The 27,929-nt window shown below is 40.5% G+C and overlaps 1 protein-coding gene across 2 annotated transcripts; it reads right to left on the bottom strand.

Annotated features, from left to right (window-relative positions):
- Window positions 1-82: 82 nt before the first annotated feature.
- On the bottom strand, window positions 83-16,857 carry Arf4 (ADP-ribosylation factor 4). 2 transcript variants are annotated; one of them, NM_024151.2, is made up of 6 exons: window positions 16,377-16,659; window positions 9,151-9,231; window positions 8,867-8,976; window positions 4,241-4,312; window positions 3,203-3,328; window positions 83-1,013 (listed from the first exon to the last, which is right to left on the bottom strand). In NM_024151.2, the coding sequence occupies exons 1-6, from the start codon at window positions 16,441-16,443 to the stop codon at window positions 927-929; spliced, it is 543 nt and encodes a 180-aa protein (NP_077065.1). In that variant the 5' UTR covers window positions 16,444-16,659; the 3' UTR covers window positions 83-926. The 2 variants fall into 2 exon arrangements, with proteins under 2 accessions (NP_077065.1, XP_063131826.1); XM_063275756.1 differs by having other exon boundaries at window positions 620-3,328; window positions 16,377-16,857.
- Window positions 16,858-27,929: the final 11,072 nt, after the last annotated feature.

The raw sequence follows: 27,929 nt of genomic DNA, 5'->3' as shown, positions 1-27,929 counted from the left end.
AATATGAAAATCCACTTTGTTATGTAAGGAAATCAGTTTCAAATATTGCAAAGGCTCAAAAGAACACACAATCATGTTTTTTAAAATCATTTTATTAGGAATAATTCCAAATGGGTTATGAAGAAAACTTATTCATTGAATTTGATGAGTTTTCAAAAAATTCTTAATGAAGATATGTTCATCAGTAAACAGTAAAATACCAGCAGAACTATCATATGCTGGGCAAAGAGTCAGGCTGATTCCAAAAGCAACATGCAACATAAAAAAGATAATATAAAGGAAGACAATTTGCTGAGTATTAAAAGTTATCTCAATATGAACTCTTTGAAACCAGCCCAGAATTAGCTATCAAATCCAAACTACATCAAAGTTTGGCTGATAGAAGCCAGGAGTCAATAATGTGAGGGAGGTGGGGGAATCCTCAGTACAAGAAAACTGAATAGTGTTGTGGAGCTCATCCCTGGCCAGTACAAGCATTATTAGAAAAATCTTTTTGGCAAGGGGGAAATAAATACAAATGGAATGCTACATTTTTAACTCAGCAGACTGCCCGAGGAATGATAGGTATCAGTGAGTTCCAAGGGGGTAACTTTAAAACATTATTGGTGTGGGCTCAAAAAACACTCAAAACAGATTTATTTAAGGGTGTCACAATCGCTATCTATCCAGGCATTCAGGTTCAGGGGAAGTATAATAATGGACACTTTTTTCCCCCAAGGAGAATTTCTCTTAAACCCAAGCATATTGCTAAACAGCAACATTGTTCTTGGTAAACAATAATTGGCAACAAAACAAGTTTTAAATGCTGTAATTTCTGCCCAAACCGTCTCAGATATCCTTTAATAACCAAGATGCAAACTAATTTTGTTGTAACAAGCCTAGACCAATTCTATCAAACATGTCCTTGGTTAGATATCCAGTTTCATTTAGCGTTTTGAAAGTTCATTTGACAGCCAATCCAGCCCCTCGTACAGACCAGTTCCTTGTGTAGCACAAGTGGCTTGGACATACCACTGTGAAAAAAAGAACAAGAAAATACTTGATTAACAAGACAATACACAGTGCCAGGTTTAGACAAAAAATATTAAGTCCCTCCTCATAAATGCCTAAGGGCACTACTGAGTAAGTCGTTACAAGTATACAAAACAGCACTATAAAATCACAGCATTGAACGTGAGCAAGGGCTTACATCCCACAAACATGGACTTAAAGCTCTGGCTAACTCTAAAGGCCACTCAATAGTTTCCTTCGGATATGCTCACACACCTCGTTTCTCACTCTACCCGTGGAAAACTACGTCGATTCTTTGACGTGTTTACCACTTCACCTTTCCCCCACATAATCTGAGGAATAATGGGAAAATCTCAAACTACCTACGTAATCCGTAAGATCTTCGTTATAAACTAAGTAGACCACAGCGAATTTTGACTTTTGTAATGCTGGCGACCAAACTCAGTCTCTCGTATGCTAGGCAAGCCCAAGCCCTCTTCAGTAACCCACATTCACAGTGTAAAAGGGGGACATTTCCGAAAGATGTCTGCTGATATTCTAAGAGCTTTTAACTTTTCAAGTAATTTCATTTTTTAATAAACAATTTTAGTGTCTTTGGTTTCATATTCCAAAAGATCTCGTTTTAAACAATAAAAATTCTTACTTGCTTGTATGAACACAACAAAATCCAAATATTAAAAAAAAGGAGGGGGTTGGGGATTTAGCTTAGTGGTAGAGCGCTTGCCTAGCAAGCGCAAGGCCCTGGGTTCGGTCCCTAGCTCCGAAAAAAAGGAAAAGAAAAAAAAAAAAAAAGAGACCTTGTCTCAAAAAAAAAAGAAAAAAAAAAAAAAAAACTAAAAACAAAACAAAAACAAACAAAAAAAAAAAACTCACAAAACTTGAAACACCTAGAAAATAATTCACATTTAGTGGAAAATTTATTTATTTTTAACAGTCTTGTCTTATTTCACCTTAGAATAAAATCTTACTTTAATGTTGCAGGTCACTATAGGTTTACCATGCTGCCAATTATCTAAAGACCAAATACCTACTAATCCAGCAGGAAGGGGAGACAGAAATTCATATCTCCATAGCACGAAAACGTTCTCTCTTACTATATAGCTTTTTTAATCCATGCACCGCAACACAGTAAATAAATAGTATCTGCTGTGTTGGCAAATTAATGCAAGACGCTTATCAAGGACGGACACTCAGTTTTTGACAGCATCTTTTGTTTTGTTTTCTTTTCTTTAAAAAACAAGGTCTAAAACATATAATTTCTATGTGTAGGGATATTATCAATCACTGGTATAAAATGTTAAGCTATTTGATACAGGCACAGTACTTCTTGTAATTTTGTATTTAAAATACCTTCAAAAAATGTACCAGTAGAGGTTTCTCCATAAGGTTTAAAAGTCAACAAGCACAGAGTACTAAACAATATGATCTAATTACAGTCGATACATCCCAGGCCTTTTATAAACAACCCAACATGTAGGGCATGGTATGTTTGCATGCCTGCAATCTTTGCACCGAGGAAAGAAGAGCAGGAGGCAGGGGAATGCTCCTTAGTTTAAGGCCAGCACAGACTATATTTAGTGAGCACCACCTAAAAGAAGCAAACCAAGTATAAAATTCTTGCTAAGCTGGAGATGCTATTCAGCAGTAGGATAATTACCCTAACCTGTGCAAAAAAACACTCAGGGTTCACATCCCAACACCATAGGGAATAGTAAAAATAAAACACTATATACACAAAGACACATAGCTGTAGAGCTATTTGAATTGTAGAAATTTAAGTATGTCTGTAACCTCTACATATTCAACTCAACACCCTTAATACGTCAATACAGAAGATAAAATTAAATAAAAATACAATTAAAAAATAGAAAAATCCGTATTTTTAAAAGCCAAATTCAATGCAGTATTTACAGTTAAAAAAAAAAAAAGACTGTTAAATCACATTTTACAAATGTCCTGTATGTCCAAAGGAAATAATTATTACACATTTAAACTGAGCCAGCATGGTGGCATATGCAGAAGTGAGCAGATCTCTCTGAGTTTGAGGCCAGCCTGGTCTACATAGTAAGTTCCAGGCCAGCCAAGACTACAAGTGAGACCCCACCTCCAAACAGTAACAATAACAAAACAATGCTGATAGACAGCTGAGAATTAGCCTACTTACCCCGACTTTACCCCTACCAATACTTACTGTTCTGTTCCGGAGAGACTGAAGACCTAACTTGTCTGTCATCTCACTGATGGCCATAGCATTTGGCAAATCCTGTTTGTTGGCAAAAAGCAGCAGCACAGCATCCTGCAGCTCATCTTCCAGAAGCTGGAGATGAAGGCTAAACCATTAGTAGTTGCCCATCGGAAACCAAACTATGCACAAGCTTTCCTAAATGCACATTTTATTTAACATTAAACAAGGTATTGAACACCAATTGCATTTCTCTATGTAAATTTTAAACACTCTTATAAATTTCACATCCTTCAGTTTGAGCAAATAATTTGCCTTTAAGAAAAGAAACATTTTTGCCTTTGTTACTGTTTCTCCCTTAACTAGCCTCAAATTGAGATTTTGCCGTTTCTGCTTGCCAACTGCTGAGAATCACAGGCCTGTGTTGCCTTTCCTGCAGCACAGCTGTTTAAAGCCAATCATCCTCCATTCTATGATGTTTGCCACCATTCAGCCTTCATGATTACCACTCAGGTTCAAACGGACAAGGACAAAAGTAGGTATCATCACCAGTATGTATCCCATGAGCATATGGTACTGAAGTGGCAAGCTTAGTTAGGTAGGTTTCTTTTTTGGATTCCTACAGTTTCCAGTACAATAAGTGTGCCAAGAACAGATAAAAGTAACTGTAATACATTATACAATGTGGATATAACATGCCATGTGAAAGACTCTAGTCTTAAATGACTGCTACACTTACATCAAATCTAAAATAAATGACAGTTATACAGGAACCAGGGGCACAGAGTGCTTTCCTGTGCATTGCTAAAAACTTGGAAACAATATAGTTTCCCAAGTTCACTTCTACCCCTCAAATATGTAGCCACAGACAATACTCAAAACTACACACCTTCGGGGCTGGGGATTTAGCTCAGTGGTAGAGCGCTTACCTAGGAAGCGCAAGGCCCTGCGTTCGGTCCCCAGCTCCGAAAAAAAGAACCAAAAAAAAAAAACAAAAAACAAAAAACTACACACCTTCCAGATGGTCAACCTAAAGTCTATACTTACCATTTTCTGCAGCACGGCTGCTCCTTCCTGAATTCTTTCACGATCATTGCTATCTACCACGAAAATGAGACCCTGGGGAAAATGTTTTCCAATAAATTAAAACAGCCACAATAAATATAAAATACCCAGCAAAAAAGTATGGAGAATTAGACATGGGGTAGAAAATATGTTCTTGTGTCCTGGCTCGCCAAGACATCAGACTCATCAGAGAGGAAGAAACCTTAAGTGAGAAAAGGCCACCTCACTACAAGATCTCCAGTTGCAGGGCACTTTCGTTAGTTACTGACATAGAAGGGCCCAGCCCATGGTAGGTAGTGCTGTCCCTGGGCTGGTGGTTCTGAGTTGCTTTGACCATAGTGTTTCATCACAGCAATAGTAACCCTAAGCAGAGTTTTTAACAGTCTCTAACACGGGGCTAACAAGACAGTTCAGCAGGTAAAGGCACATGATGACCTGAGTTTGATCCCCAGAACCCACATGGTGAGAGGAAAGAGTAGATTCCTCCCAACAATTCGAGTTGTGTCTCAGTGGTACTCCCCACAGCCACAGACGCACAGACACACACACACACACACACACACACACACACACACACACAGAAAGAATATAGTGACTTTAAATTAAAAAGAAAAAGTTTCTGCTCAGGTTAATTTATGTCAGTTGATGCAATATGACAGGAGAGAGCCTCAGATGAAAAAAGCCCTACATATGGCTCAGCGGTTAAGAGCACTGTCTGCTTTTCCAGAGGTCCTGAGTTCAATTCCCAGCAACCACATGGTGGCTCACAACCATCTGTCTATACTAGGATCTGATGCCCTCTTTTGATACACAAGTGTACATACAAATAGAGTAAGCATACATAAAATAAATATGTAAAAAAACAAAACAAACAAACAAAAACAAAGATCAGGCTATAGGCAGGAATGTAGGGTATGTTCTTAACTAGTGATTGATATATGAAGCCCCAAGCCCATTGTGGATGGTGCCATCCAGGGGCTCGTGGTCCTGAGTTCTACAAGAAAGCAAGCTGAGCAATGAAGAGAGCAAACCATCCATAGCAACCTTCCATCAGCTCCTGCATCCAGGTCCCTGCTCTGCTGGAGGTTCCTGTTCTGACTTCCTTTGGTGTGGAAGCATAAGGCAAACATCCCCAGATTGTTTTGGTCACAGTGTTTCACCATGGTAATAGTAACCCTAACTAAGACTTTCCTGTTGAAATAAAAACCAAACAACACATAAGCACAAGGCTCATATATTAAGAACTGATTCAAGCACCATGTGATTTTAACCTATAATTCTTACTTCAAATCCAAAAAGAAAAAAACCCAACAAAACAAAAACAAACACAAAACACGCACGCACACACCCAAAGCACAAAAATCTTATTAACCAATGACCTTTCTCCATGCTAAGAGAAACAACTGTAACCCCTTTCTCTTCCCCACCAATATTTAGGCAGCAGAAGAGCAGCTACAGGTCCTGGGGTGTAGCTCAGAGAGAAGAATGTTTGCCTAGCCTGTAAGCAGCTCTAGGTTTGAGCTCTTCCACTGAGCATAACTGGGCATGGTGCTGCACTCCTCTGTGATTACAACATCCAAGAAATAAAGGCAGGCGATCACAAGGGACTATCAGCTACACTGACTTCCAGGGTGCTCTGGCTATGTGAGCCCCAGTCTCAAAAGTAAAGAAAATGAACAAATCAAGGCAGTGGTGAAGACAAAAGGAAAACAAACAGAGGATCCCCAAATGTCATGAGCAATGTAGGTTTACGTATATAGTAAAAGGCATGACAAAGTGTGAAAAGTGGAGAGACAACGTACTGAGTTTCTTGTTTTAAAATAAATTGGATTGTAGAATTGGATAATGGTACTAACATGTTGTTTTCAGGTGTGTGATTATAAGAATAACTTCCCAATAGTTTAATCATCTTTAAGAAAAAGTATTTTCATTAGCAACATAATTGTTTAAATATAATTTTTCCTTTTTAAGTTATGGTATTTTTTAAGAGTAAAATATAATTATTTCTCCTCTTCCCTCTTCTCCCTCTAACATTTCCCATGTACTCCAAACCCTCCACACTCTTTCAAATTCATTACCCTTTTTTTTTCCTGTCGTTAATGTGTATTCATAAATCATCTGTTCAGTCAATAGTTTTTATATACTTCATCAGAGGAAAGAAAATGTAGCCTGGTAACTCTCTAATTGGGAGAAACAAGCCCCAAGCAAATATCTCATGTAAAATTCAAGGTTTACATATCAAAGAAAAAATTTGAAATGAAAAGGTAGCAGTAAGAATTTTGAAGCTATCCATAAATGTTACAATTTTATACAACAAAAAAAGCAGCATTAGGAAACAACTGATTTAAGACTTCTGGAAATTTTAAAAGTGCACAGTATATGAAATTCTCAGTTGATAAAACAATAAACTACATCTTTGTTAAAAGTCTATACCTTACACTTAAATGTTCTGTTAAATATTCTTTCCTTAACTCTAACCCCTACAGAATGTTTTTAATTAATTTTACTTCTTTAATGGGTATGTGTGTGCGAGGCAGAGGTGTCAGAAGAGGGCATCAGCTCCCCCTGAAACTCAAGTTACAGAGAGGTGTGCAAGACCATGTGGATGCTGGAAATCAGACCCAGCCTCTTGTGAGAGCAGCTAGCACTCTGAACTGCTGAGCCGTCTTTCCAGCCCCAATCTCACTCAATGTAAATATTGTCATCAAGTCCAAGTAATACTAGTACGAGAAGAGTTTAAGAATAAATTCCAAGTTAGTTCTTTCTTGTAACAGCCTAGGAACAACAGTATGGAAAATCTAGGCTTCTAAAGATAAATCCATCTGTTCTAAGAAAAGACTACTTCAAAAGCCAAACAAATTAGGGGCAGCAGAGCTGGTTCAGTGGTTACGAGCACTAGTAAAGGAGCCAGGTTCAGCCCCTGGTACCCACATGGCAGTTCACAACCATCCATAACTCCAGTTCCAGGATATCTAATACTATCTTCTAGCTCTGCAGGCACCAGACACACATGTAGTACACATACATGTATGTAGGCCAAAACAAACAAACAAACAAACAAAAAGTGCACACACACAAAATAAAAATGAACCTTTTTTTAAAATGCAAAAAATTATTTAGAAAAGCAAAAGAACTAGATTTATTTAATGAGGGGAGAGGAATTTACACAATAAACAATTAACTGTTTAAATGTTAAGAGTTAGAAGAACTGGTTAGAAATGCAAAAAGCATTGTCTAATTTTGTTTCAAAAATATACTCCTTAAAATAAATATCTACACCTTACCTTAAAACAGTTGAAGGGGCTAACATGTTGCGAATGAGTATTTGTTAAACGTACTGACCATATCTAGTAACTGACCGCACTAGTTATACATGAATTTATTATGTTAGTTTCTATTTCCAATCAAGTTTTTTAAAGCCTTTACTTTTTTCTGTTTCTATTTTTTTCTGTTTTCTATCCAAAATCATGTGAATGAACATATTCTTGCTTTTCAGGAATAAATCATGCCACATGTTTATTTCGATTCTCATACACTTACTATTAATAAGATAAACTACTTAAGCCAAGAAGGATTGCTGCAGCCACTCAACAAGTGTGGTCACTACTACCAGGCAACACTGCACCCTGGTGGACAACAAGCACTGCAAATCTTAATACCCCAGATGCTTACCTTACTTCAAAAATCTTCAACTCTGGTAGTAAACAAAACCTGACGTGTAACCCTCATGTGGTAGAGGAGAACGCCTCAATCTTCTTTCTAAAGATAGACTCTCCCTATGCGGCCTTAGCTGACCTGGAACTTGCTATGCAGAACAGGCTGGACTCAAGTTTACATTCAGCCCCTTCTTTCCAAGTGCTACAGTTACAGATACCTGCCATGGCGGCCCAGCTAGAACTCCTCTATCTTGAAGCACTTCTAAGTTTCAGTTTCCTCACATTTAGAAACCCCAGCACAATGGTGGATGTCTGCAATACTCAGGGGAGAAAGAAGAAAACAAGAACAAAACCACAAGAACAGGAGAACTAGAATAGTTGTTCTCACCAGAAAATAATTTTGTCCCGGGGAGTTTTTATGGCAAGTGTGCAAGCATTTGAGGTTGTCACACGTTGACTGGGAAGGTGAGCTGCTATTAGCATTTAATAGGCAGATGCTAAGAATACTGTTCTACCACTGTCTTATTAGAGCCGCTGTGATGCATACCTTAATTTCAAATTTAAGGTTAGAATAAAAAGAACTACTGATAAAATAATTCATTCTTTTTGGGTTTTGTTTTGTTTGGTATTTGGGGGGACAATGGGGAGGTGTTCAAGACAGGATTTCTCTGTGTGGTTCTGGCTGTCCACCAACTCAGAGATCCACCTGCTTCTGCCTCTGCCTTACAAGGGCTGGAATAAAGGTCAGGCCAGGTCTGAAGTAATTCATTCTTGAGAATTCATTCACTCCCATTCAAAATCTCACTGGAGATTTAGTTCTTTCACACTGCATAAAGGAACTTTTGAAGGCATGAGTCGGAGTCTATTAAAGAATGAGACTGGTGATGAGAGGAATGGAAACTGAGTAAACAGTATAAAATCTGTGACGTTAAAAATGTACGGCATTTCTCACCTGGGTATTCTGGAAGTAATGCCTCCAGAGAGGCCTAATTTTATCTTGACCACCAACATCCCAAACTGTGAAACAAATGTTCTTATATTCTACTGTTTCCACATTAAAACCTGTAAGAAAAAAACAAAATGACCACTGTGCTTAATAAGGTACCACAAAAATAAACCCCTTTAATGTGGAATTCTCTTAGATTAGCTTTTTAAGTCTTACCAATATCATCTCTAAAATTAACAAAAACAAAATTTAATTTCTCACGGTATAAGGTCATCTATAAGTTGTCTTACCAATGGTAGGAATGGTGGTGACTATCTCCCCTAGTTTCAGTTTATACAGAATCGTCGTCTTGCCCGCAGCATCCAATCCAACTAGAAGAAAACGGCGTAGATTTAAAATCTGATCCAACATATACATATACAAGGAAGCAATTCAACAATTCAGTTTCCAAGGAAAAGTTAACTGCTTGATACATAAGTGAGTTAACTGTAATTTTTTCTCATCTCTGCCCCACCCTCCAAATCAATACTTCCCATAACCCTTTCCATTTTTCTCTTTAGACTTATAGACCAATGGTTCTCTATCTGTGCTGTAATACCTTTGGGGGGTGGGGGCTGTCAAAAACCTTTTCACAGGGGTTGCCTAAGACCACCTACATAACAGATGTTTACATTATGATTCATAACAGTAGCAAAATTACAGCAATGAAGTGGCAATGAAAATAATTTTATGATGGGGACGCGAGGAACTGTATTAAGGGTTCTCAGCATTACAAAGGTTAAGAACTACTCCTACAGACAGAGAAAAAGAGTATCTGGCAGACTTGCGTTCTATCTAATCTCTGGGCACTGTGCCACCAACTGACTGAGTGCCTTTGTTGGAGAAAGGGTCTTTCATGTATCCCAGAGAGGCCCCAAACTCATTATGTGGCCAAGGGTGCCCTTTAACTCTTGATATTCCTGACTCTACATTTCTGAATCCTAGTGCTAGGATTGTAGACAAACTGTGCCTGCTAGGAATGGACATCTGCAGACCAAAAATTAATCCTCTTAAGAGCATTGAATAAATGCTCTTCATGATGGAGAGCTGACTTAGTTAAGAGCAAGTACTAGTTTAGTTTCTGCACCCACTATCGGAGGGCTCACAAGTGCCTGTAAGTCCAGCTCTAAGGAATCTAATGCTTTCTTCTGGCCTGCACAGGTACTATACTCATGTGTACAACCAACATACCGACACACAGACACACATAGTTAAAAATTAAGTATGAAATCTTCCTTTTAAAAAGTTGTTAATGCTAAGGGGTAACATACATAACTATGTGCGTTTCCTGATAAGACTGATTTTGCCGCTACCTAAATCTGTGTTAGCATCAAACATGCACAGGTAAGATCCAAAGTCTTGATCTGTGCTATGAAAACGGCCCATCATACTCTTCTCTCATTCTTAATTTTGTGGTCTTGTTTTCTGAACCAGGATCTCGTGTAGCCCAATCTGACCTCAAACTCATATTGTACCAAAGCTGGCTAGAACATCCTGATCCTTCTGCCATTACCTCTGAAGTGCTAAAGTATGTCGCTGTGCTTAATCCATGAGATACAGCTGGGGTGGGGGTGAGCTTATTTATGGGGTACAGCAGAAGGTATTCTATTAAACCTCTATTGTAGTAGTAGTGAAGAACAAATAAATTAAATATTTGAAGTATAATTCTCAAGACCTACATCTTTTATATACTAAAGCTCTCATAAATAAAAGATCAATAACTAACAACTGAATTGAATTTATTATTACTATTTTTTGTTTGTTTGTTTTATGAGACAGGGTTTCTCTGTGTAGCACTGGCTGTCCTCAAACTCAGAGACCTGCCTTTTGCCTCCTGAGCACTGGGATTAAAGGCCTGGGCCCCCACACCTGGCCCTACTTTTTTTTTTTTTTCTTTTAAGGAACATCTCATTTGGCTGCATGCAATTATTTTATCCAAGAATTTAAAAAAAATTATAACTAAATCAACTGAGTACTAGTTTTGGCAAAACCACCTACTTACTGTTTAAATCAAACCACAACTTAACACATGCAAACAACGCTAGCAGGCTTTAGCCTCGCTCACAGTTTATATTCCTGGGCATTTAGGTGTGACTTTTTTCATTTGGTCCAAGAGAAATGAAAAGCTACAGGAATTGGACCTCCACCTATAAAACAACCTTTTCTACTCTGTATCCTGCAAACAGTAGGAGCTCTCTGGAGAAGATGTTTAAAAGGAAGAAAATAAAGTTATCACTCCTCTTGACAGAAACACAAAAGGAAGGCCCTTAGGGCTTGACAACATGACTTAGTTTGCACCCCCCCCCCATTATTTGAATCTAACTTGGCAGAGTATGGGAGGGGAGAAGGGGTGTCGAGGGGTGGGAGAAGGATAAGCAGCGCCCACCTCATTTTCTTATTCTTATGCTCTCTAACCGAACCCTGACACCCATCTGAACATATTGGGTACATTTTCTTCCTTCCAATGGACTATGACATATATATTAGTCAGTGCCTAGTTTATCCTTACTTACAGGCCCTAGAAAGGTCAGTTAACTGTTATACAAATGTTTGTTTTTCAAGTGTGGAATAGTATCAATAAGATGAGCACATCTGAGTGTGATAGCTTAATGGTAACTTCAGCAAAAAGGGGGAAAGGGAGCAAAACACCCAATGAAATCTTTCAATTCTTACACCAAAATTCACTTTGGGACTCGATGGGATGTCAGACCTTTAATCCCAACACTTGGTAGGCAGAGGCAGGTGAACCTCTGTAAGTTTGAGTCTGCACACAAAGCTGTTCCCAAATGTGCACAACATTATTCATGAGAACTAAAAAATAACTATGTATTCATAGTTTGTTGTATGTATTTCCATACTTCGTTGTGTTTAAACAAACTGTGGTTTTCAATACAATGGAATTATCATTTGGCCACAAAACATCACAGAATTCTAATACATGTTAAACAAGCTTTGAAAAAAAAACCATGCCAAGTAAAAACACCAGAAGTAAAACAGCCTGCCATGTATTACTCATTCCTTTAGCTGCAATATCCAGAACAGAAAAGCCACACAGAATATATTAGTGGTTGCCGTGGATGGTCAAAGAGGGAGACTGGAGGGACTGATGAAGTGTTTTCATTTCCATCATGAAATGTTTCTGTGTGTATGTATGCGTGCATGTCCAGTCGGAAGGCAGCGTGGTGCTGGAGTCAGTTATCCTTCCATTCTAGGGAGGGATTCCAGCAGTCAGGCTTGGCAGCAGATACCTGAATCTGCTGGGACATCTTGAAGGCCCAGGGTGACTTACAATTTATAATCAGAAACCTCTATTTACAAAAATCAGAAAAACAAGCAAAAGAGTTGCCCATTGTTATACTCTCAGAATATGGGAGATGGGACAGAAGAATCAGGAATACAAACCCAGCCTAGGCTATATGAGACTTTGTCTCACAAAACACCCACCAACATAAGAAAGCTAATTCTGCAGCTCTCAAATACTATTTATATACTGTGATCTTATCTTTACCATGTTAAGACTATTTTATCTTAATATTTTATTTAATTCCTCAGGGAATTGACCATCTAAACAGAAAGTAGACCAAACAGATACAGAAAAATAAATTTAGGTTTTGCTAAAATTAATGTTTAGATTTTGCTTCTACCTAACACAATTGAGGGGTATTTTCTTTTTTTATGAATGAAGTAGTTAGAAACAAATTATCAAAGGCTAGCAACTACGTTTGCAAATAATGGCATAAGAAAATGCTTGTAATTTATTAAGTAAAAAGGGAACACAAAACCTTTTGAACTGTGGCGAGTAAATGTGCTAAGTAGGTACTGAAGAGATGGGTCACTGGTAAGCATTTGCTCTTCTTCTAGAGGACTGGAGTCCAATTCCCACATAAAGTATATAACGGTGAATTACAAGTTATGAACACTTTTTTCATGTCTAAATTTCACAAAAAGGATTTAAAAAAATAATCAGAACCTAGAATTACCTAATAAAAGGATTTATAAAATGGAACATCCATCACTCTAGCTTAAAGCCTCACTTAATGGTACATTTTTATTACCTAGTTTATTTTTTAAATGAGCAAACAGAGGCTCCTTCCAGTACTCAGGAGGCAGAACAGAAGTTGAAGCCCATCCCTAGCTACATAGTGAGTAGGCCAGTCTGGGCGACATGAGAGCCTGTCTCAAATAACTTTCACAGTGGCTCAGTAATTAGAGGCATTTAATCCTAAGAAGAATTCTCACCAAGTTTAAAGAAATTAGATTAAAATGAATAACTCCTCTACAAATACATTAGTAATTACAGAAAAAAGTTAAGTATTTATTTGCCAAAAGTACACCTTTTTATAGACCTACGTTACAGTTCAGATCTATTGCTTTCCTAATAAATGCCTAGTACGTCATTTCTGTTGATCAACTGTCTACAAGTTGATAAATTCAATATACTGTGCTGGCTACTTACTTGTTGGTGTTTAAAACACAGTATCCTCCTGTTTCAGCCTCCTTGGTGCTGGATTACTGACACACGCCATCATGGAGTTCCCTGGCTAGGCTCATTCTTAATTACGGTTAACTATTAGGCATCTATCCAACATCTCAAATTAATGTGGGGAGATCAGCTAGTATATAAACTAAGCTTCCATTTCCACAGTAGTTGGGCAAACCAACACACTGGGTAACTGTCTTTCTCTCTTTCTTTTTTAAACATTTATTTATTATGTACAGTGTTCTGCTTGTATACATGCCTATATGCCAGACAAGGGCTACAGATCTCATTACAGATGGTTGTGAGCCACCAAATGGTTGCTGGGAATTGAACTCAGCACCTCTGAAAGAGCCACCAGGGCTCTTCACCTCTGAACCATCTCTCTAGCCCTAATTACGGTTTCTTCATACACTTCTAAACAGTAATCTAGGACTACAGGTGTAGCTCAACAGTTTTGTAGACCCTGATTTTGATCCCCAGAACCAAAAAATAAAATAAAGAGTATGAGAAGCCTGTGAGTTAAGGAGGCCGATATAAGGCCAATAAAGAAAATAAGAGCCCAGTAATGAAAGGGAGGAAAACAAAACCAAACAAACATTTAGGGCTAGGCTAGAGTATAGGAACAAAACCACATCACACACACACACACACACACACACACACACACACACACTGACATCCACCCCAACAACACAAGAGCACATGTGCACACGTGTACATACAACCATTCATTCACTAAAATTCCTAATACTCCCATGGGGAGAATATCATAAAAGTGATTATTAATGACAAGGTCAATCACTTATTAAGCCACAAAGACAAAAAATGAAACTCAAACACACAGGAAATTACCAGACTTCCAAGTCGACTCACGGAGCCCTGACATTTTTATTTCCTCTGATGAGTTTCCATAAAAGTTGACTTTAGGACTAGACTGCTTTTAAACAAGAAAAACTGCATATTTCTACATTACAGTGTAAAATAAGGACAGTAAACCAAGGATATTTATCCCATAGCTGTCCTTCAGCTCTAAACCTACAACACTAAACCTGCTGTTCATTGTCTTTGCTCTTTCAAAATAATTTTATCCATCTGGGCTGGAGAATAATAAGATTAGAAAGGCAACTTTTAGAAATGATTTTTTAAAACCAGATAGTTCTAAAGCACCTTAATTGAGCTATAAAAAACAACAACAACAACAAAACCACTGTTTAAAAGCTGCTTCTCAGTAACAGGTTTTATTGCTCAAAAGAGACCAGTTAACTGGGCATAAGCATGATGGTGTACACCTTTAATCCCAGCACTTGGCAGGTAGAGAGGTGGGTATCTGTGAGTTTGAGGCCATCCTAGTCTGCGTACTACATAGTGAGTACCAGGACAGCCAGGGCTATGTAGAGACCCTGTTGTCATAAAACAACCACCACCTAAAAGAAAAACAAACCTGAGTGACTCAGTACTTAAAAGAGTAAGCTTAAACCCCGACTTCTATCCGTTCCATAATCACAACTAGCTAAACGCTCGTCTACTTCCATTCTCTATCAATTGGGATGGACAGGAAAGTTTCTCAAACATAGTAAAGTGCTTAAAGCATCATTCCACTCTTCTCCCTCCAGCCCTTTAGTCATCACAAGACTCTGGCAATGAAAAACAGAATTCGTGTACAATAAATTCTTTATTTTTCATTAACACAATCCTGTACTGGCTAATCTCTTAGAAACCCATTTATCACAGTGCAAAGTCCTCCCCTTGACTTCAGCCTTTTTCACACTGCCAATTTCTAACCACTTAAAGCTTAAATAACATGCCTGCCCTCTTCAGATAATTGTCCTTTCATAAAGGGTATCTGCAAAACTATGAAAGAACATTTTCACTTATCTTTGTGAATGGATCGTGAACAATTGTTTTTATGAACTGTAAAGAGGCTGAAGGAAAGAACAATAACCAACTCGTACAGCCATACTCTGCAATATTACAGAAACTGAAGCGCTACATGAGAGTGAGTGCTAAAAAGAATCCTTTTCTCCTCACTCTCAACAAGTGTCAACACTCAGTGTTCTGGGCTTTTTAAAAGGCACCATTCAAGTCCTTGCAACTCAGCTGTGAGGTAGAGACCTCTTTACAATGCCCAAGCGAATGGCCTCCGCTGGGCAATAAAACCTGTCACAAAGCAGTTTTTTTTTTTTTTTTTTTTTTTTACTGGTTCAATTAAGATGCTTTAGAACTATCCGGTTTAAAAAAATATATATCTCGTCTCTAAAAGCTGACTTTTTGATGTTACTACTATCCAGACCACATGGATATATTTAGTTTGAAAGAGCAAGGATAGCAAACCAAACAGGTTTAGAACTGAAAGACACCCATGGGATAACTTCCATTTTCACAGAACAGGCTTCATAATCATGAGGAAAAAATGTCGAATCCAGAGAGCAAGGTAAAGTTTAGCAAAATGAGCTCAGAAGACTCGGATTTTTTTTTTTTTTTCGAACCTTGGGTGCTCCTTCGCCACAGTGGGACTGGTCACTTCCTGCCCCAGGCGGCTTCTAGCCCGGGTCACATACCAATGGTGTGTGCACAGGGCGTACACGACCAAGAAAGGGGGAGGAGGAAGGCTGGAATAGGCCAGCTTTACTCTCGACCGCTGCCCGTAGGCAGGAAAGCGAGGTGGAAGATTGCACCCTTAGAACTGCACCTTTAGAATGGGCTCCGCCAGTGTGAACCGGACCTACACCTCCGCTCCATCTCCTTAGGTTCTCAATCAGATCAGGAAGAGAAAGAAAGGCACGCAAAGCCAAGAGCCAGGAAATCTAGCCCAACTCTCTGGCTCAGCCTCTGTGGGGAACAAATCCCTCGTCCCTCGTCCCTCGTCCCTCGCCCCACGCCCCCATTGTTCCCCCTGAAGGATGCATCTTGACCGCCCTCCCCCACCGCAGTCAGAGAAGGCTGGGCCCGGGGCCACCGGCGTAGACACATGGCCTTCCCGGTCCCGGCCCCACTCACCCATCAAAATGCGCATCTGCTTCTTGCCGAAGAGGCGCGAGAAGAGAGAGGAGATGGTGAGGCCCATAGCGGTGGTGGCACTTGATGGTCAAAAAGAGAGGGTCTGGTCCGCCCTCGGGCCTTCACGGTTCCGGCTCACAACTGAGTGGGCGGAAGAGAAAAGGCTGAAGACCCGTCTCTCAGGCCGGAGTGTCGGCAGAGCCGCGGGACACGACGTAGCGGGACCGGGACCTGCTCGGCGACTGGTGCGGTGGCTCCGGCGCGGCGTTAAGTGTTCGGCTGTGCCACGTCACACGGCGGCCGCGGAGACTCAGGCGGTGGCCCGCCCGCTCCAACGCGGACAGAATCGCGTCACCGCTGCCCCACCCCCCTGCGTTGCAGACGCCACCCGTGCCACAGCGCCTGCGCGAAAGGGCCTAAACCTGCTACGCAGACTTGCGACCCACCGGACGTGGAGCACAGCCCGGACGGTTGGCACAAGCGTACGGAAGGACAGGCGGGCTCCCATGATTCCTTGCTGCATCTCGTCCAATGGGGTTCGAGGTGAGTGGCTTCCGCCCGGATGAATAGTAGTAGTACGAGGTTCCAGGCGGGCGAGATGTGCATTGTAGGCTAAGTAGTGACGTTGCTGCTGACCTTTGGGTGACTTCTTCCTTCCGGGGAGTCTTGGTGTTTTCCCACTCCCACAAATGTAATCGAACCTTGCAAGCGAGCAATATGTTTGTCACAATGAAGGAACGAAGATGGACCCTGTTTAAACAATAAAGATTTTCCAGGCTGGGTAGGGACATGCGCTGAGACGGATTTCAGTGAAACATTCTTAGTAGCTCGCTGATCACAGCAGGCGAGGATAGGAGAACCAAAGACAACAAAGGAAACACGCATAACAAAGGAAAGTCTTGTATAGACTTATTTTTATTCACTTTTTTAACTTATAGACATCTAAAGACTCCCTCTAAGGGGAGAGGGGTCTCTGATTTTTGCAATTGAGTGAAAGTATTAGAGTAAAAGCATGGCAGCATCTGACTCTAGCTTTTCCAGAGATAATAAAAAACAGACCTGCTGGCAGATTAAAGGTGGAAAATCCTAGGCATTACGCCAAGTTATACTGAAATCACTAATTCTACTTAATCATAAGACGAGAATGCTCTGACGGTTTACCATCCGATTCCAGTACTGAGGACGGAACCCAGGATTTCAAGCGTGCTAAGAGCGTTCTACCACTTTTGGACAATTTTTCTTTTGAGATGACAAGCCACTCTTGAATCTGTGATCCTCCTACAGCACAGCACCATCCAGAGTGGCCAGGTTTCTAGACTTCTACCACCACACCCAGTAGAGTATTAATTCTTTGAGAAGTCAACTAAAGACTGCGTTTCTGAAACAGGAACCTTGACTGTCCTGTTCATTTTTATTCCCAGAATAATAATGAAAGATTTACTACTATTTTACTGGTTACAAAATAAGGTGAAAAATATATATATATATGCAAATTCTCCACCCCACTTCCCATTGCTGAAGTTTACAATTAGTAGTGCCGGCGATCCCACCCTTCCTAGTTAATGTTCACCAACTGTCTTAGTTAGGGCCAAGCATATGCAAACCATCACACCAACTCATGAGTATTTCGCCTGGGAAGGTACCTTTTGTTTGAAATAGTTCCTTCCCTATTTCTTAGGCTCAACGTGTGATGACTTCTCTTCATAAATAAGGCTCCTATTAAATGTTATTGGTAAGACCACACCATTCCCCTCTAGTCTAAAAGCATTAAGGAAGCAGAGAACTTGGCCTACTGCAAACAATGACAGGGAAATGACCATGTCAACTACAGCATATCCACACTCTAGAATACTATGAGGAACCAGAATAAATCAGAACTCTACACAGTATCCTAATAAAAATATTCCCAAAGTAGCATTAGTGGAGTGGAGGACAAATAGTATATACAATAAGGCGATATGAAAGTAGAATTCTAGGGATATAGCTCAGTTAGTGAAAGTCTTGTCATAAGAACTTCGTCTTCGTCCCCAGGATGATCGGGAAGTCCAACATGCTCCACTGCAGTTTAAGGTGAGCCTGGGCTGCATGAGACTGACTGTAAAACAAAACACAGATTTCTGCTGTTTAGGATAGGACAGACACATCTGTAATCCCAGCTCTTGGGAGATACAAAGTGGAGGATCAGGAAGACAAGGCCATCATAGCCTTAACTCTATGAGAACCCAGCAATATACAGTTTGTCACTGTGTATGTATGTTTGCAAGCATGTAGACACAGCACGGGGATTTAAAATAGAATTCAGTAGTCATTAGCAGTTACCTGATTAACTATCGAGGTAGGAAACCTTTCCAGGGAATGGAGAAACCCATATTGAAACAGTCAAAAAAAAAAAGAGTTTTATTTGTACTTTAAAAAAATCACTTTACGGAGATATAACTTCATGCGATGATTCGCCAATTTTGACTGTACAATTTAATGCACATATTCTGTCACATATCCGTTTCTAAGGCTGATGAGCATAGAGATACCCTGACAGCCTAGGGCCCTCTTAGCTTGAATAATAATGCAACTTGCAACCTGAGCCCCTCACCTGCTCTAAGCTTAGCTCCTGAGAACCCTTAGTAACTCCCCTTTTGTGGTCAAACATGTAACCAGAAACTGAGGGCACTGGGACAACCTAGCCTAAATCGGCCCTGGATGTACATGTTATGTGCCAAACTATCCTGTGCATTAACTTGCAGGGAAAGCCATTATTGGCTATCCTATGCCTATTTGTGATGGGGCATGTGTCATGTAATGTAAGAAAGGACATGCGTCACGAACAAAGACAAACATGAGCCTGTGAATCAAAACAAAAAGCCACCTGCATACACCACCCCTAGGAAATAACTTCCCCTTTTCTTGGGCCTGCAAAAGGAAGCCTGAAGCAGAAACCAGGGCACACTGGGACCAGCTGCTCCCCTGTAGCATACAGACTCTATTTTCACTTGGCCTTGAATAAAACTATTTGCTATATTCTTATTCATGAGACCACTGGTACTTTTTATGTTATCTGCAAAACAAACTTAACCATACTCTGTTGTACTTAACCTCTCTTTGCAAACAGCCTCTAGTCAGCCATTGACCCCTAGTCTTTTTTTTTTTTTTTTTTTTTTTTTTCCGGAGCTGGGGACCGAACCCAGGGCCTTGCGCTTCCTAGGCAAGCGCTCTACCACTGAGCTAAATCCCCAACCCCGACCCCTAGTCTTTTTAAAGGTTTATTTGTACTCTTGACCACTGAGCTATCTCCCCAGCCCTTATTTAATAACTGTTTTTAAAGTCCAAAGCAAAAACTAAAATATAAACCATATATCTTTTAAAAAGTCACAGGAAATACACAAACAACCTAGACAAACCTTAAAAACAAAAAAGATAATAAAAAGTACTGAAGAGATGGTTCAGTGGCGAAGAGTACTTGCTGCTTTTCCAAGTGTCCTCCTTTCCTTCCCTCTCTGCGTATGTCTCTACACCACGACCCCCAATCTCTCCCAGAGGCTCACATATTCCAAGATGGCCCCAAACTTACTATGGTAGGATCAAACCCAGGGCTTCATGTATGTTAAACAAACATTTTACCAACTGAGCTACATCCTCACCACTAAAAAGATCTCAAATTTAGTCTTCAAATTTCCACAAACTTTATGTAATCTTCCTCCCCTGCCTTCAGGCTTTAGGGCCTGATTTCTGATCCCAGCATCCAAGAGAACTTCTGATCCTTCTTTAGGAAGAATAAATGGCTCAGTGGTTAAGAGCACTGACTGCTCTTCCAGAGGTCCTAAGTTCAATTCCCAGCAACCACATGGTGGCTTACAACCCTTTGTAATGGGAGCTGATGCCCTCTTCAGGTGTGTCTGAAGACAGCTACAGTGCACTCACATACATGAAATAAATCTTAAAAACAAACAAATAAAAATATTCTATCATTCTGTTCATCTCTTCAGAACCTAAAACAAACAAAAGGAAAAGTAGTATCAAACCATATTTTTAGACTTCCAATTAAGAGTATGCTATATATCAAGTAGGCAACTGAGTATAAAACAACGTTAACAGCTAGCATGCTGGAATGCTCTGCACAGATAAGGTTATTCAGGATCAGAGAGATTGTAAGCATTGTAAGGGAAGAGAATGAGGATAGTAACCTCTCTCTTCTGATGGTAACTATTATGTAGCCATTCTGCACAATGACTTGTAACTTGAGAAATAAGGTAACTGAACCCCAGAGGGGAAAAATTGCTCCTGTTTATTCAGGTCAATTCTATACTTCATTTCCTATACCTCATTAATCCTAACAACTTTGATAGTTGTTATAATATTGCCCCAACTCTCATCAACACACCAGTTCATTCCTCAAGCCCTTCTCCCGTTTCCCCACTTTTTATCTGCATACATGTAAATTTATGTGTGTTTTATGTTTGTGGTCTCTATGCCTATGTGCACCGTGCACATTTAAAGGCCAGAAAAGGACATCAGGTGCTCTGTCAGTCTTCACTTTACTCCCCTGGTAATGAGTCTCTCACTAAAACCAAAGCTACACTGGTCCCAGAATGCCTCAGTCATTCTCTTGCCCCTATTCCTACAGTTCTGGGGTTACAGGTGCATGTAACTTCTAAGTTCTTTTTTTTTTTTTTTTCGGAGCTGGGGACTGAACCCAGGGCCTTGCACTTCCTAGGCAAGTGCTCTACCACTGAGCTAAATCCCCAACCCCAACTTCTAAGTTCTTACAAGGGTCTGAGGAGCCAACCTTGGGCCACAATGCTTGGATAGCAAGTGCACTCAATCACTGGATTATCTCTTCACCATCTTGCTCTTTCCAATAGCATCTAACTTTATAGCCCCAGCCTGGAACTCAAGCTCCTCCTGCTTCAGCTTCTCTAATTCTGGATCACACACCTATCTCTGACCAATTATTCTTTTTTGTTTTGTTTTGTTTTGTTTTGTTTCGGAGCTGGGGACCGAACCCAAGGCCTTGTGCTTGCTAGGCAAGCGCTCTACCACTGAGCTAAATCCCCAAACCCCTGACCAATTATTCTTAATGTGATCTCTCAGCTTACAAGTGTAGTATATGTAGTCCTTTTGGGCTTAATGCTGTAGGCTTTTCTACACTTCAAAGCCATTTAATTGTAACTAGGGACAGTGGCACATATCTATAACCCCAACTACTCTGGAGTCTGGGAAAGGAGGATTGTGAGTTCAAAGACTTTACTTGGCTACATAGCAAAAACAAAAAAGGAGCTAAATTTCTCTTGACATTTCAAACATTTGAGAGGATACATTCTATAGTGCTAATATCAGCAGTAATAAGTGGTTATGAAGCACTACAAAGCCAGACATTGCACCAAGCATATAGTACTCCATTGAATCTGCTTACTTTGCCTAGTGGTAACTTGCCTTGTGAGCATGAGGCTATTCATTCAAATTCCAGTATTGCAAACAAATAAAACTTAATCTCAATTTAACATATATCATCACTATCCAGAGAATACAAGCAACTTGGTCTACTAATCAATGTACAACAGCAGAATTTTTGCCCTTGCTTTCCCGTAGGCTCTGTAAACTATATCATTCTCTCATTCTCTTGTTACTCCATTACTCATCTTCTGAAGTTACATCTTCTGAACCTTATTTATCCTTAATAGTAGAAAAGTATCTATGTGCCTATGAAGAATTTTACCCACCTGCCTTTTCTCCAGGAGGCATCAGTGTGGAATGTTTGGAGTCTTTAGCTCATCCAGCCTTTTCAATGAACAAAGAGGGAACATGGAGCCACAGAAATGTGTAACCCAGCTGCCTAGGAGGTGTTCACCAACAGGGAGCTGATTCTCCATTCACAAACCTGGGCTCCTCACATAGCTGGGAACAGCAGTGAGTTTACCAACAACATTGGATCTCAGACACTTGTGGCTGGGAAACAGTTACAGAGATGTGGAGTGTGGTAACACAAATGTTAACATGTCCAAACTGAATCTCCATACATTAATGAGACACATGCAAGAGTGGTCCATGGAGACCAACCTGCTAGAGAGTAAACCTTACCTTAGTTTTCATGACTTTTATAACCATCCCTTGGTTCCTTTCTAAATTTCCTTTTTTTTTTTAAAGATGTATTTTATTTATGAGTACACTGTAACTGTTTTCAGATACACCAGAAGAGGGCATCAGATCCCATTACAGATGATTGTGAGCCACCATGTGGTTGCTGGGAATTGAACTTAGGACCTCTGGAAGAGCAGTCAGTGCTCTTAACCACTGAGCCATCTCTCCAGCCCTCTAAATTTCATTTTTATTTTATGTGCATGAGTGTTTTGCCTGCATAGATGTCTGTGCATCGTGTGCATGGCTGGTGCACAGAGAAGCCAGATGTCCAAGCCTCAGGAACTGGAGTGACAGCCAGTTGTAAGGTACCATGTAGGTGCTGGGAATCTAACTTAGGTCCTTACCAAGAACAGCTGGCATACTTTTATAGGGCGTGGTTCTGATGCTCTGTTCAGGAATTGGGAATGCTGAAGATCCTGTTCATCAATTGGTTCTTGATCAATCAATAAAGATGCCAGCAGCCAATGGTGGGGTGGAAGAGGCAGGACTTCCAGGTTCCCACAGGCCAGTTAGCAGATGCAGGAGGAGGAAAGAATTTGCCAGTCATGAGAGATCATGGGTGGAGTGGCCATTGGCCTCTTCCTGGACTGGGTCTGAGAAAGCAGGTGAGAGATTAGAAACACAACTAAACTAAGGGCAGATTTAGAGGTGTAAAGCTGGGAGTGAAAAGCAGGGCAAGCTAGCTGAGGAAGGCTTAGAAGAGCCTAGCCACTGAGCTAAAAGCATATTAAAAATAAGCTACTGTGTGTGTGTGTGTGTGTTTCATCCTTAGATCCAAAGGAAGCTGGGCAGGCTGGTAGTGAGCCATGTGGAAGGTGAGAATCCACTATTAATTTGGATGAATTACACACACACACACACACACACACACACACACACACACACACACACACACACACACACGATGATATAGTTTAATAGTGGTTAGAACTGGTTTCTCAGTGGAGCAGAGCAGTTACAAGGCTCCAGTCATGAAACAAGGAAACACAGCTGCTGCTTGGGAGAGCCTCAGCTGAGAGATGCTGGAACTCCTGCTGCGCAAATTGGCTGACTGGTTCCCTGAGTGCTAGGACTGAGGTAGTGAGAAGCAGACACAGCTGCCGCCTCCAGCCACCAGATACATAAAGGACAGAGAGCTATAGATCTGACTTAACTGTTTTTAAGGACAGATTTTTGTCTGAGTCACGTGGGGACTGTTTCCTTCAGTTTGAAACTAATACAAAGAGTTTAGGACGAGAGGCAGAGAGCCATATGGAGATGCAGCAGGTGTTAAGCTCCACAGAAGAGAGACGTTAGGAAAAGCAAATACGTGATTAAAGACGTGTAGAAGCCTTGCCAGGACAATTTCTCAGGATCTTGGAACATGGTCCACATAAGATTTCTGGGATTGTCAGTGTAGTATGATAAAAGTTGTATCTTATAAATAGGCTTATACAGTAAGCAGAAGGACATTTAAGTTTACATTATAGACATAATTCAGCCTTAATCTCATGAAGGGCAGGGCAGGGCACAGCAGAAGCACTGGCTCATCGGTTAATATCTGTTTAAATTGCTTTGCTTTGAATTATTTTTATTTACAAAATGAGTGTGGCTTATATTAAAATTCCTATGGAAGAGAGGTCAAGCTATACCCTCAAGTTAAAGTGCGTTTTACCCATGGATCACGGGTGGCTCCAGGGCAGGTGCCGCATGTGCATCCTGCCAGGAACACAGAGTTGTGTAGCAAAAAGTACATACTACACACTTTAACTGCTGAGCTGTCTCTCCAGGCTCCTTTCTTTACTCTTTTTTTTTTCTTTTACTTTTTTTCAGAGCTGGGGACCGAACCCAGGGCCTTGCGTGTGCTAGGCAAGCGCTCTACCACTGAGGTAAATCCCCAACCCCTCTTTACTCCTTTTAAAACAAGATATTTTACTTATTACAAATTATTTTGGGAGGGGTCTTATATATCTGATCTAAACTTCCCTGGGTGTCAAGGTCTGCCTGCTCTTTTATAATTTTGGGAAATGATATTGACTTGGAATAGAATAATACTTTGTTTGACCTTTCTTTTTTCTTTTTTTTTTTTCTTTTTTTTCGGGGCTGGGGATCGAACCCGGGACCTTGTGCTTCCTAGGCAAGTGCTCTACCACTGAGCCAAATCCCCAACCCCATTGTTTGACCTTTCTAAGTCCACATTTACCAACTTCCCTTCCTGAAGGAAAGTACTTCTCCTCACCTTTTGCTTTAAAAATAAAAATTACATGTGCACTGAACTATTTTAGCATTTCTTACAGGGAGTTTTTTATCTACTACTCTTTCTTTTCCTTTTTTCTTTTTGTCGTTTTTTGGCAGCAGGGGTGTGTGTGTTGGGGGGGGAGACAGTTTTCATGTAGCCCAGGTTAACCTCAACCTTAACATGTAGTCGAGGATGGCCATGAACTTCTGGTCCTCTTAACTCCAGGAGAGACACCATGTCCAATTTATGCTGGGCTTGCTGCATGCTGGCATGTTAGGGTAGGACTCCATGAGATAAGTCACACTCTCAGCCCAGATTTTTCTGTTTGAGACAGGTTATCCCTGCAAAACAGGTTGTTATCCATTTCACTACGTAGCCCAGGTTGCCCTCAAACTCATAGTAATCTCACCTCAGCTTTCCACATGCTGGATTACAGCATGTGTGAGTCCCCATGTCTTCTGTCACAAATGCTTTCTATGATCCCAGTTGTCTCCTGGGCTTCAAAAAGTTAGGCATTAGCAACCCAATAAGTGCTCCACAGCCCTCAAGTTACATTTAACAAGATTAATCCTGTCTTCAAAGCCGCAGTGATGGTGCAGTAATTGAGTTACATTTAACAAGATTAATCCTGTCTTCAAAGCTGCAGTGATGGTGCAGCAACTACCTCACACTAACAGGATGAGGCGGTACAGGCATATAGTCCCGGCATTCAGAAGGCTGAGGCAGGAGGATCTCAAGTTTGAATTACTCTGGGAAGGCAAGCTCCAGAACAGACTATATAGCAAGAGACTGTATTTTGTTTTAATTACCTAATGTTGAGCTCATATATCTAGGGTCTCAAATGTAAGACTTCTCAAGCCTAGAAGCCTGTTACAACTACACTGCTAGATCTTCCTACTAGCAAAGATCAAGGAACAAGGATAAGATTTATCTCCCAAAACAGCACAAACTCAAACGGTGGTTTTAAGAGGCTGCAGGTAACGATCCCTAAAAAAACAGGAAGCAGGGACTGGAGACATGGCTCAACAGATAAAAATGCTTGCCACACAAACAGGTACATCTGGGCTTCAGTCCCAGAGCCCCATAAATGGTGGGTGTATGCTCCTAACAAGAGATGAAAGGCAGATGCAGAAGAATGCCTGGAAGCTCACTGGCCAGCTATTTGTCAGATTCACAGACACAGACACACACAGACACACACAGACACAGACACACACAGACACACACACACACAGACACACACAGACACACACACACAGACACACACACAGACATACAGACACACACACACAGACACACACACAGACACACACAGTAAAAAACAAATGTAAAAGAACTCTAATTAACATATTATACTTGATTAGATACTGTGTGTTTTCCTTTAAGACCAGAAATAGAGATGGGGAAAGGAGTTACAAACTCAGGAGAAAGGCAGAGCAGTTCACAAAAGTGTCCTGAAAACTGTCACTAAAATTTGGACTTTAATCTCAGTACTGAGAAGACAGAGAAAGGCAGATCTCTGAGTTTGAGACCAGCATGGTATACCCAGAGTTCCAAGCCAGCTAGGGCAATGTACCTTGTCAAAACAAACAAACAAACAAACAAACCAACCAAAACTAAAATGTGTTTTCCATGATGGTAAGATGGCTCAGAACATAGGCATTTGCCATGCAAACCAGGGACGTAACTTGATTCTACCACGTTGAACCTTCCTGAACCTACATAAAGACGGAACCAATTCCATAAATTGTCTTTTGACGTCTACACACACACACACACACACACACACACACACACACACACACACACTCATCTAAACATTTAAAAAGACTGTATGCACACATGTACATATGGTATGGCATACATGTAGAGGTTCAAGGATGACTTGTGGAAATTTGTTCTCTCCTTTCACCATGTTGGGCCTAGCGATCAAATTCAGGTCATTAGGCTTGGCTACAAGGGCCCTTACCCACTGAGCAATCTTGTCCATGGCTACTTTAAGATTCATTTTTCTTTCATTTTGTTAATGCTGAAGCTCAAACCTATGACTTTGCATCTGGTAGCCAAACATTCTACCACTATTACAGCATAATTGCTACCTTTTACAAAAGAGTAAAAGATGAGGCAAGTGGTCATGGTGTATGCCTTTAATTTGAGCACTTGAGAGGTGGAGTGAGTTCCAGGACAGCCAGAACTACAAAAAGAAACCCTGCTTGAAAAACCAAAATACATACATAATACATACAAAATACATACATACATACATACATACATACATACTTACTTACCTACCCTTAGATGCTGGGGAGATAGCTTACTTGGTAAAATGCTTCCCTTACAAGCATGAAGGCCTGAGTTCAGACCCAGAACACATATTTAAAAAACCAGGTGCAGTGACACAGGCCTGCAATCCCAGTGCAGCCATCGTAACCTACTTGGTGTCAGGTTAATGAGAGTGTCAGGAACCAAAGTAGATGGTTCCTGAGGAGCAGCACTCAAAACTGATTTTTGGTTTACGCACCCATACAAGTGCCCATACATTAGGCTGGACATGGTGACACTTGCCTTTAATCACAGCACTTGGAAGGGAGAGACATGGAATCCCTGTGAGTTCAAAACCATCCGGAACTACATTAGTGCGTTTGAGGACGTTAGAGCTACATAAAGACACACTGTATAAAAACAAATAAACCAAAACACAAGTACCCATAATGAGTGCCCTGTGTAAACACTGTTACATTTCAGGACACTTTCATTTCATCGTCTCTGCCTTCTGAGTATGGGGATTAAAGGTGTGTACCACCAGCATCTGGCTGGGATCTCATAGTTTCACCTGTTCATAGTAAAATGCACAAAAAAGGATTTGGGTTTTCGTTTTGTTTGAAAAAATAATCTAGAAATAAAATATTTTAATAATTTACAAGTTTCATTATGTATGTTTTTCCAAGTATTCCAAATATAAGAAATTCAAGTTAGGGCTGGGCTCAGGTGGCAGAGTGCTTGCCTAGACTACAGGAGTCTTGGGTTCAGTCCTCGGCACTGCAAACATTAGGCATGGAGGGACAGGCCTCAACCTCTGCACTGAGGAGGCAGAAGCAAGAAGATCAGAAGTTCAAGGTCACCTTGGCTGTGCATGGAGTTTGAAGCCAGGCTGGGGAACATGGAAGCAAACACCAGAAAAGAAGAGACAAACACAGGCCACC

This window comes from Rattus norvegicus, chromosome 16, assembly GCF_036323735.1.
Source record: "Rattus norvegicus strain BN/NHsdMcwi chromosome 16, GRCr8, whole genome shotgun sequence".
NCBI lineage: Eukaryota > Metazoa > Chordata > Mammalia > Rodentia > Muridae > Rattus > Rattus norvegicus.
This window is presented reverse-complemented; position numbering and strand designations above follow the sequence as displayed.

What these genes read in the sequence shown, in the direction of transcription:
- Arf4 (XM_063275756.1), bottom strand. Translation starts at nt 16,443, where the DNA reads ATGGGCCTCACCATCTCCTCTCTCTTCTCGCGCCTCTTCGGCAAGAAG. An exon ending in GCAGATGCGCATTTTGATGG is followed by an intron (nt 9,232 to 16,376) that starts GTGAGTGGGGCC and finishes GTTTTCTTCTAG; the next exon opens with TTGGATTGGATGCTGCGGGC. An exon ending in CACCACCATTCCTACCATTG is followed by an intron (nt 8,977 to 9,150) that starts GTAAGACAACTT and finishes TTTTTCTTACAG; the next exon opens with GTTTTAATGTGGAAACAGTA.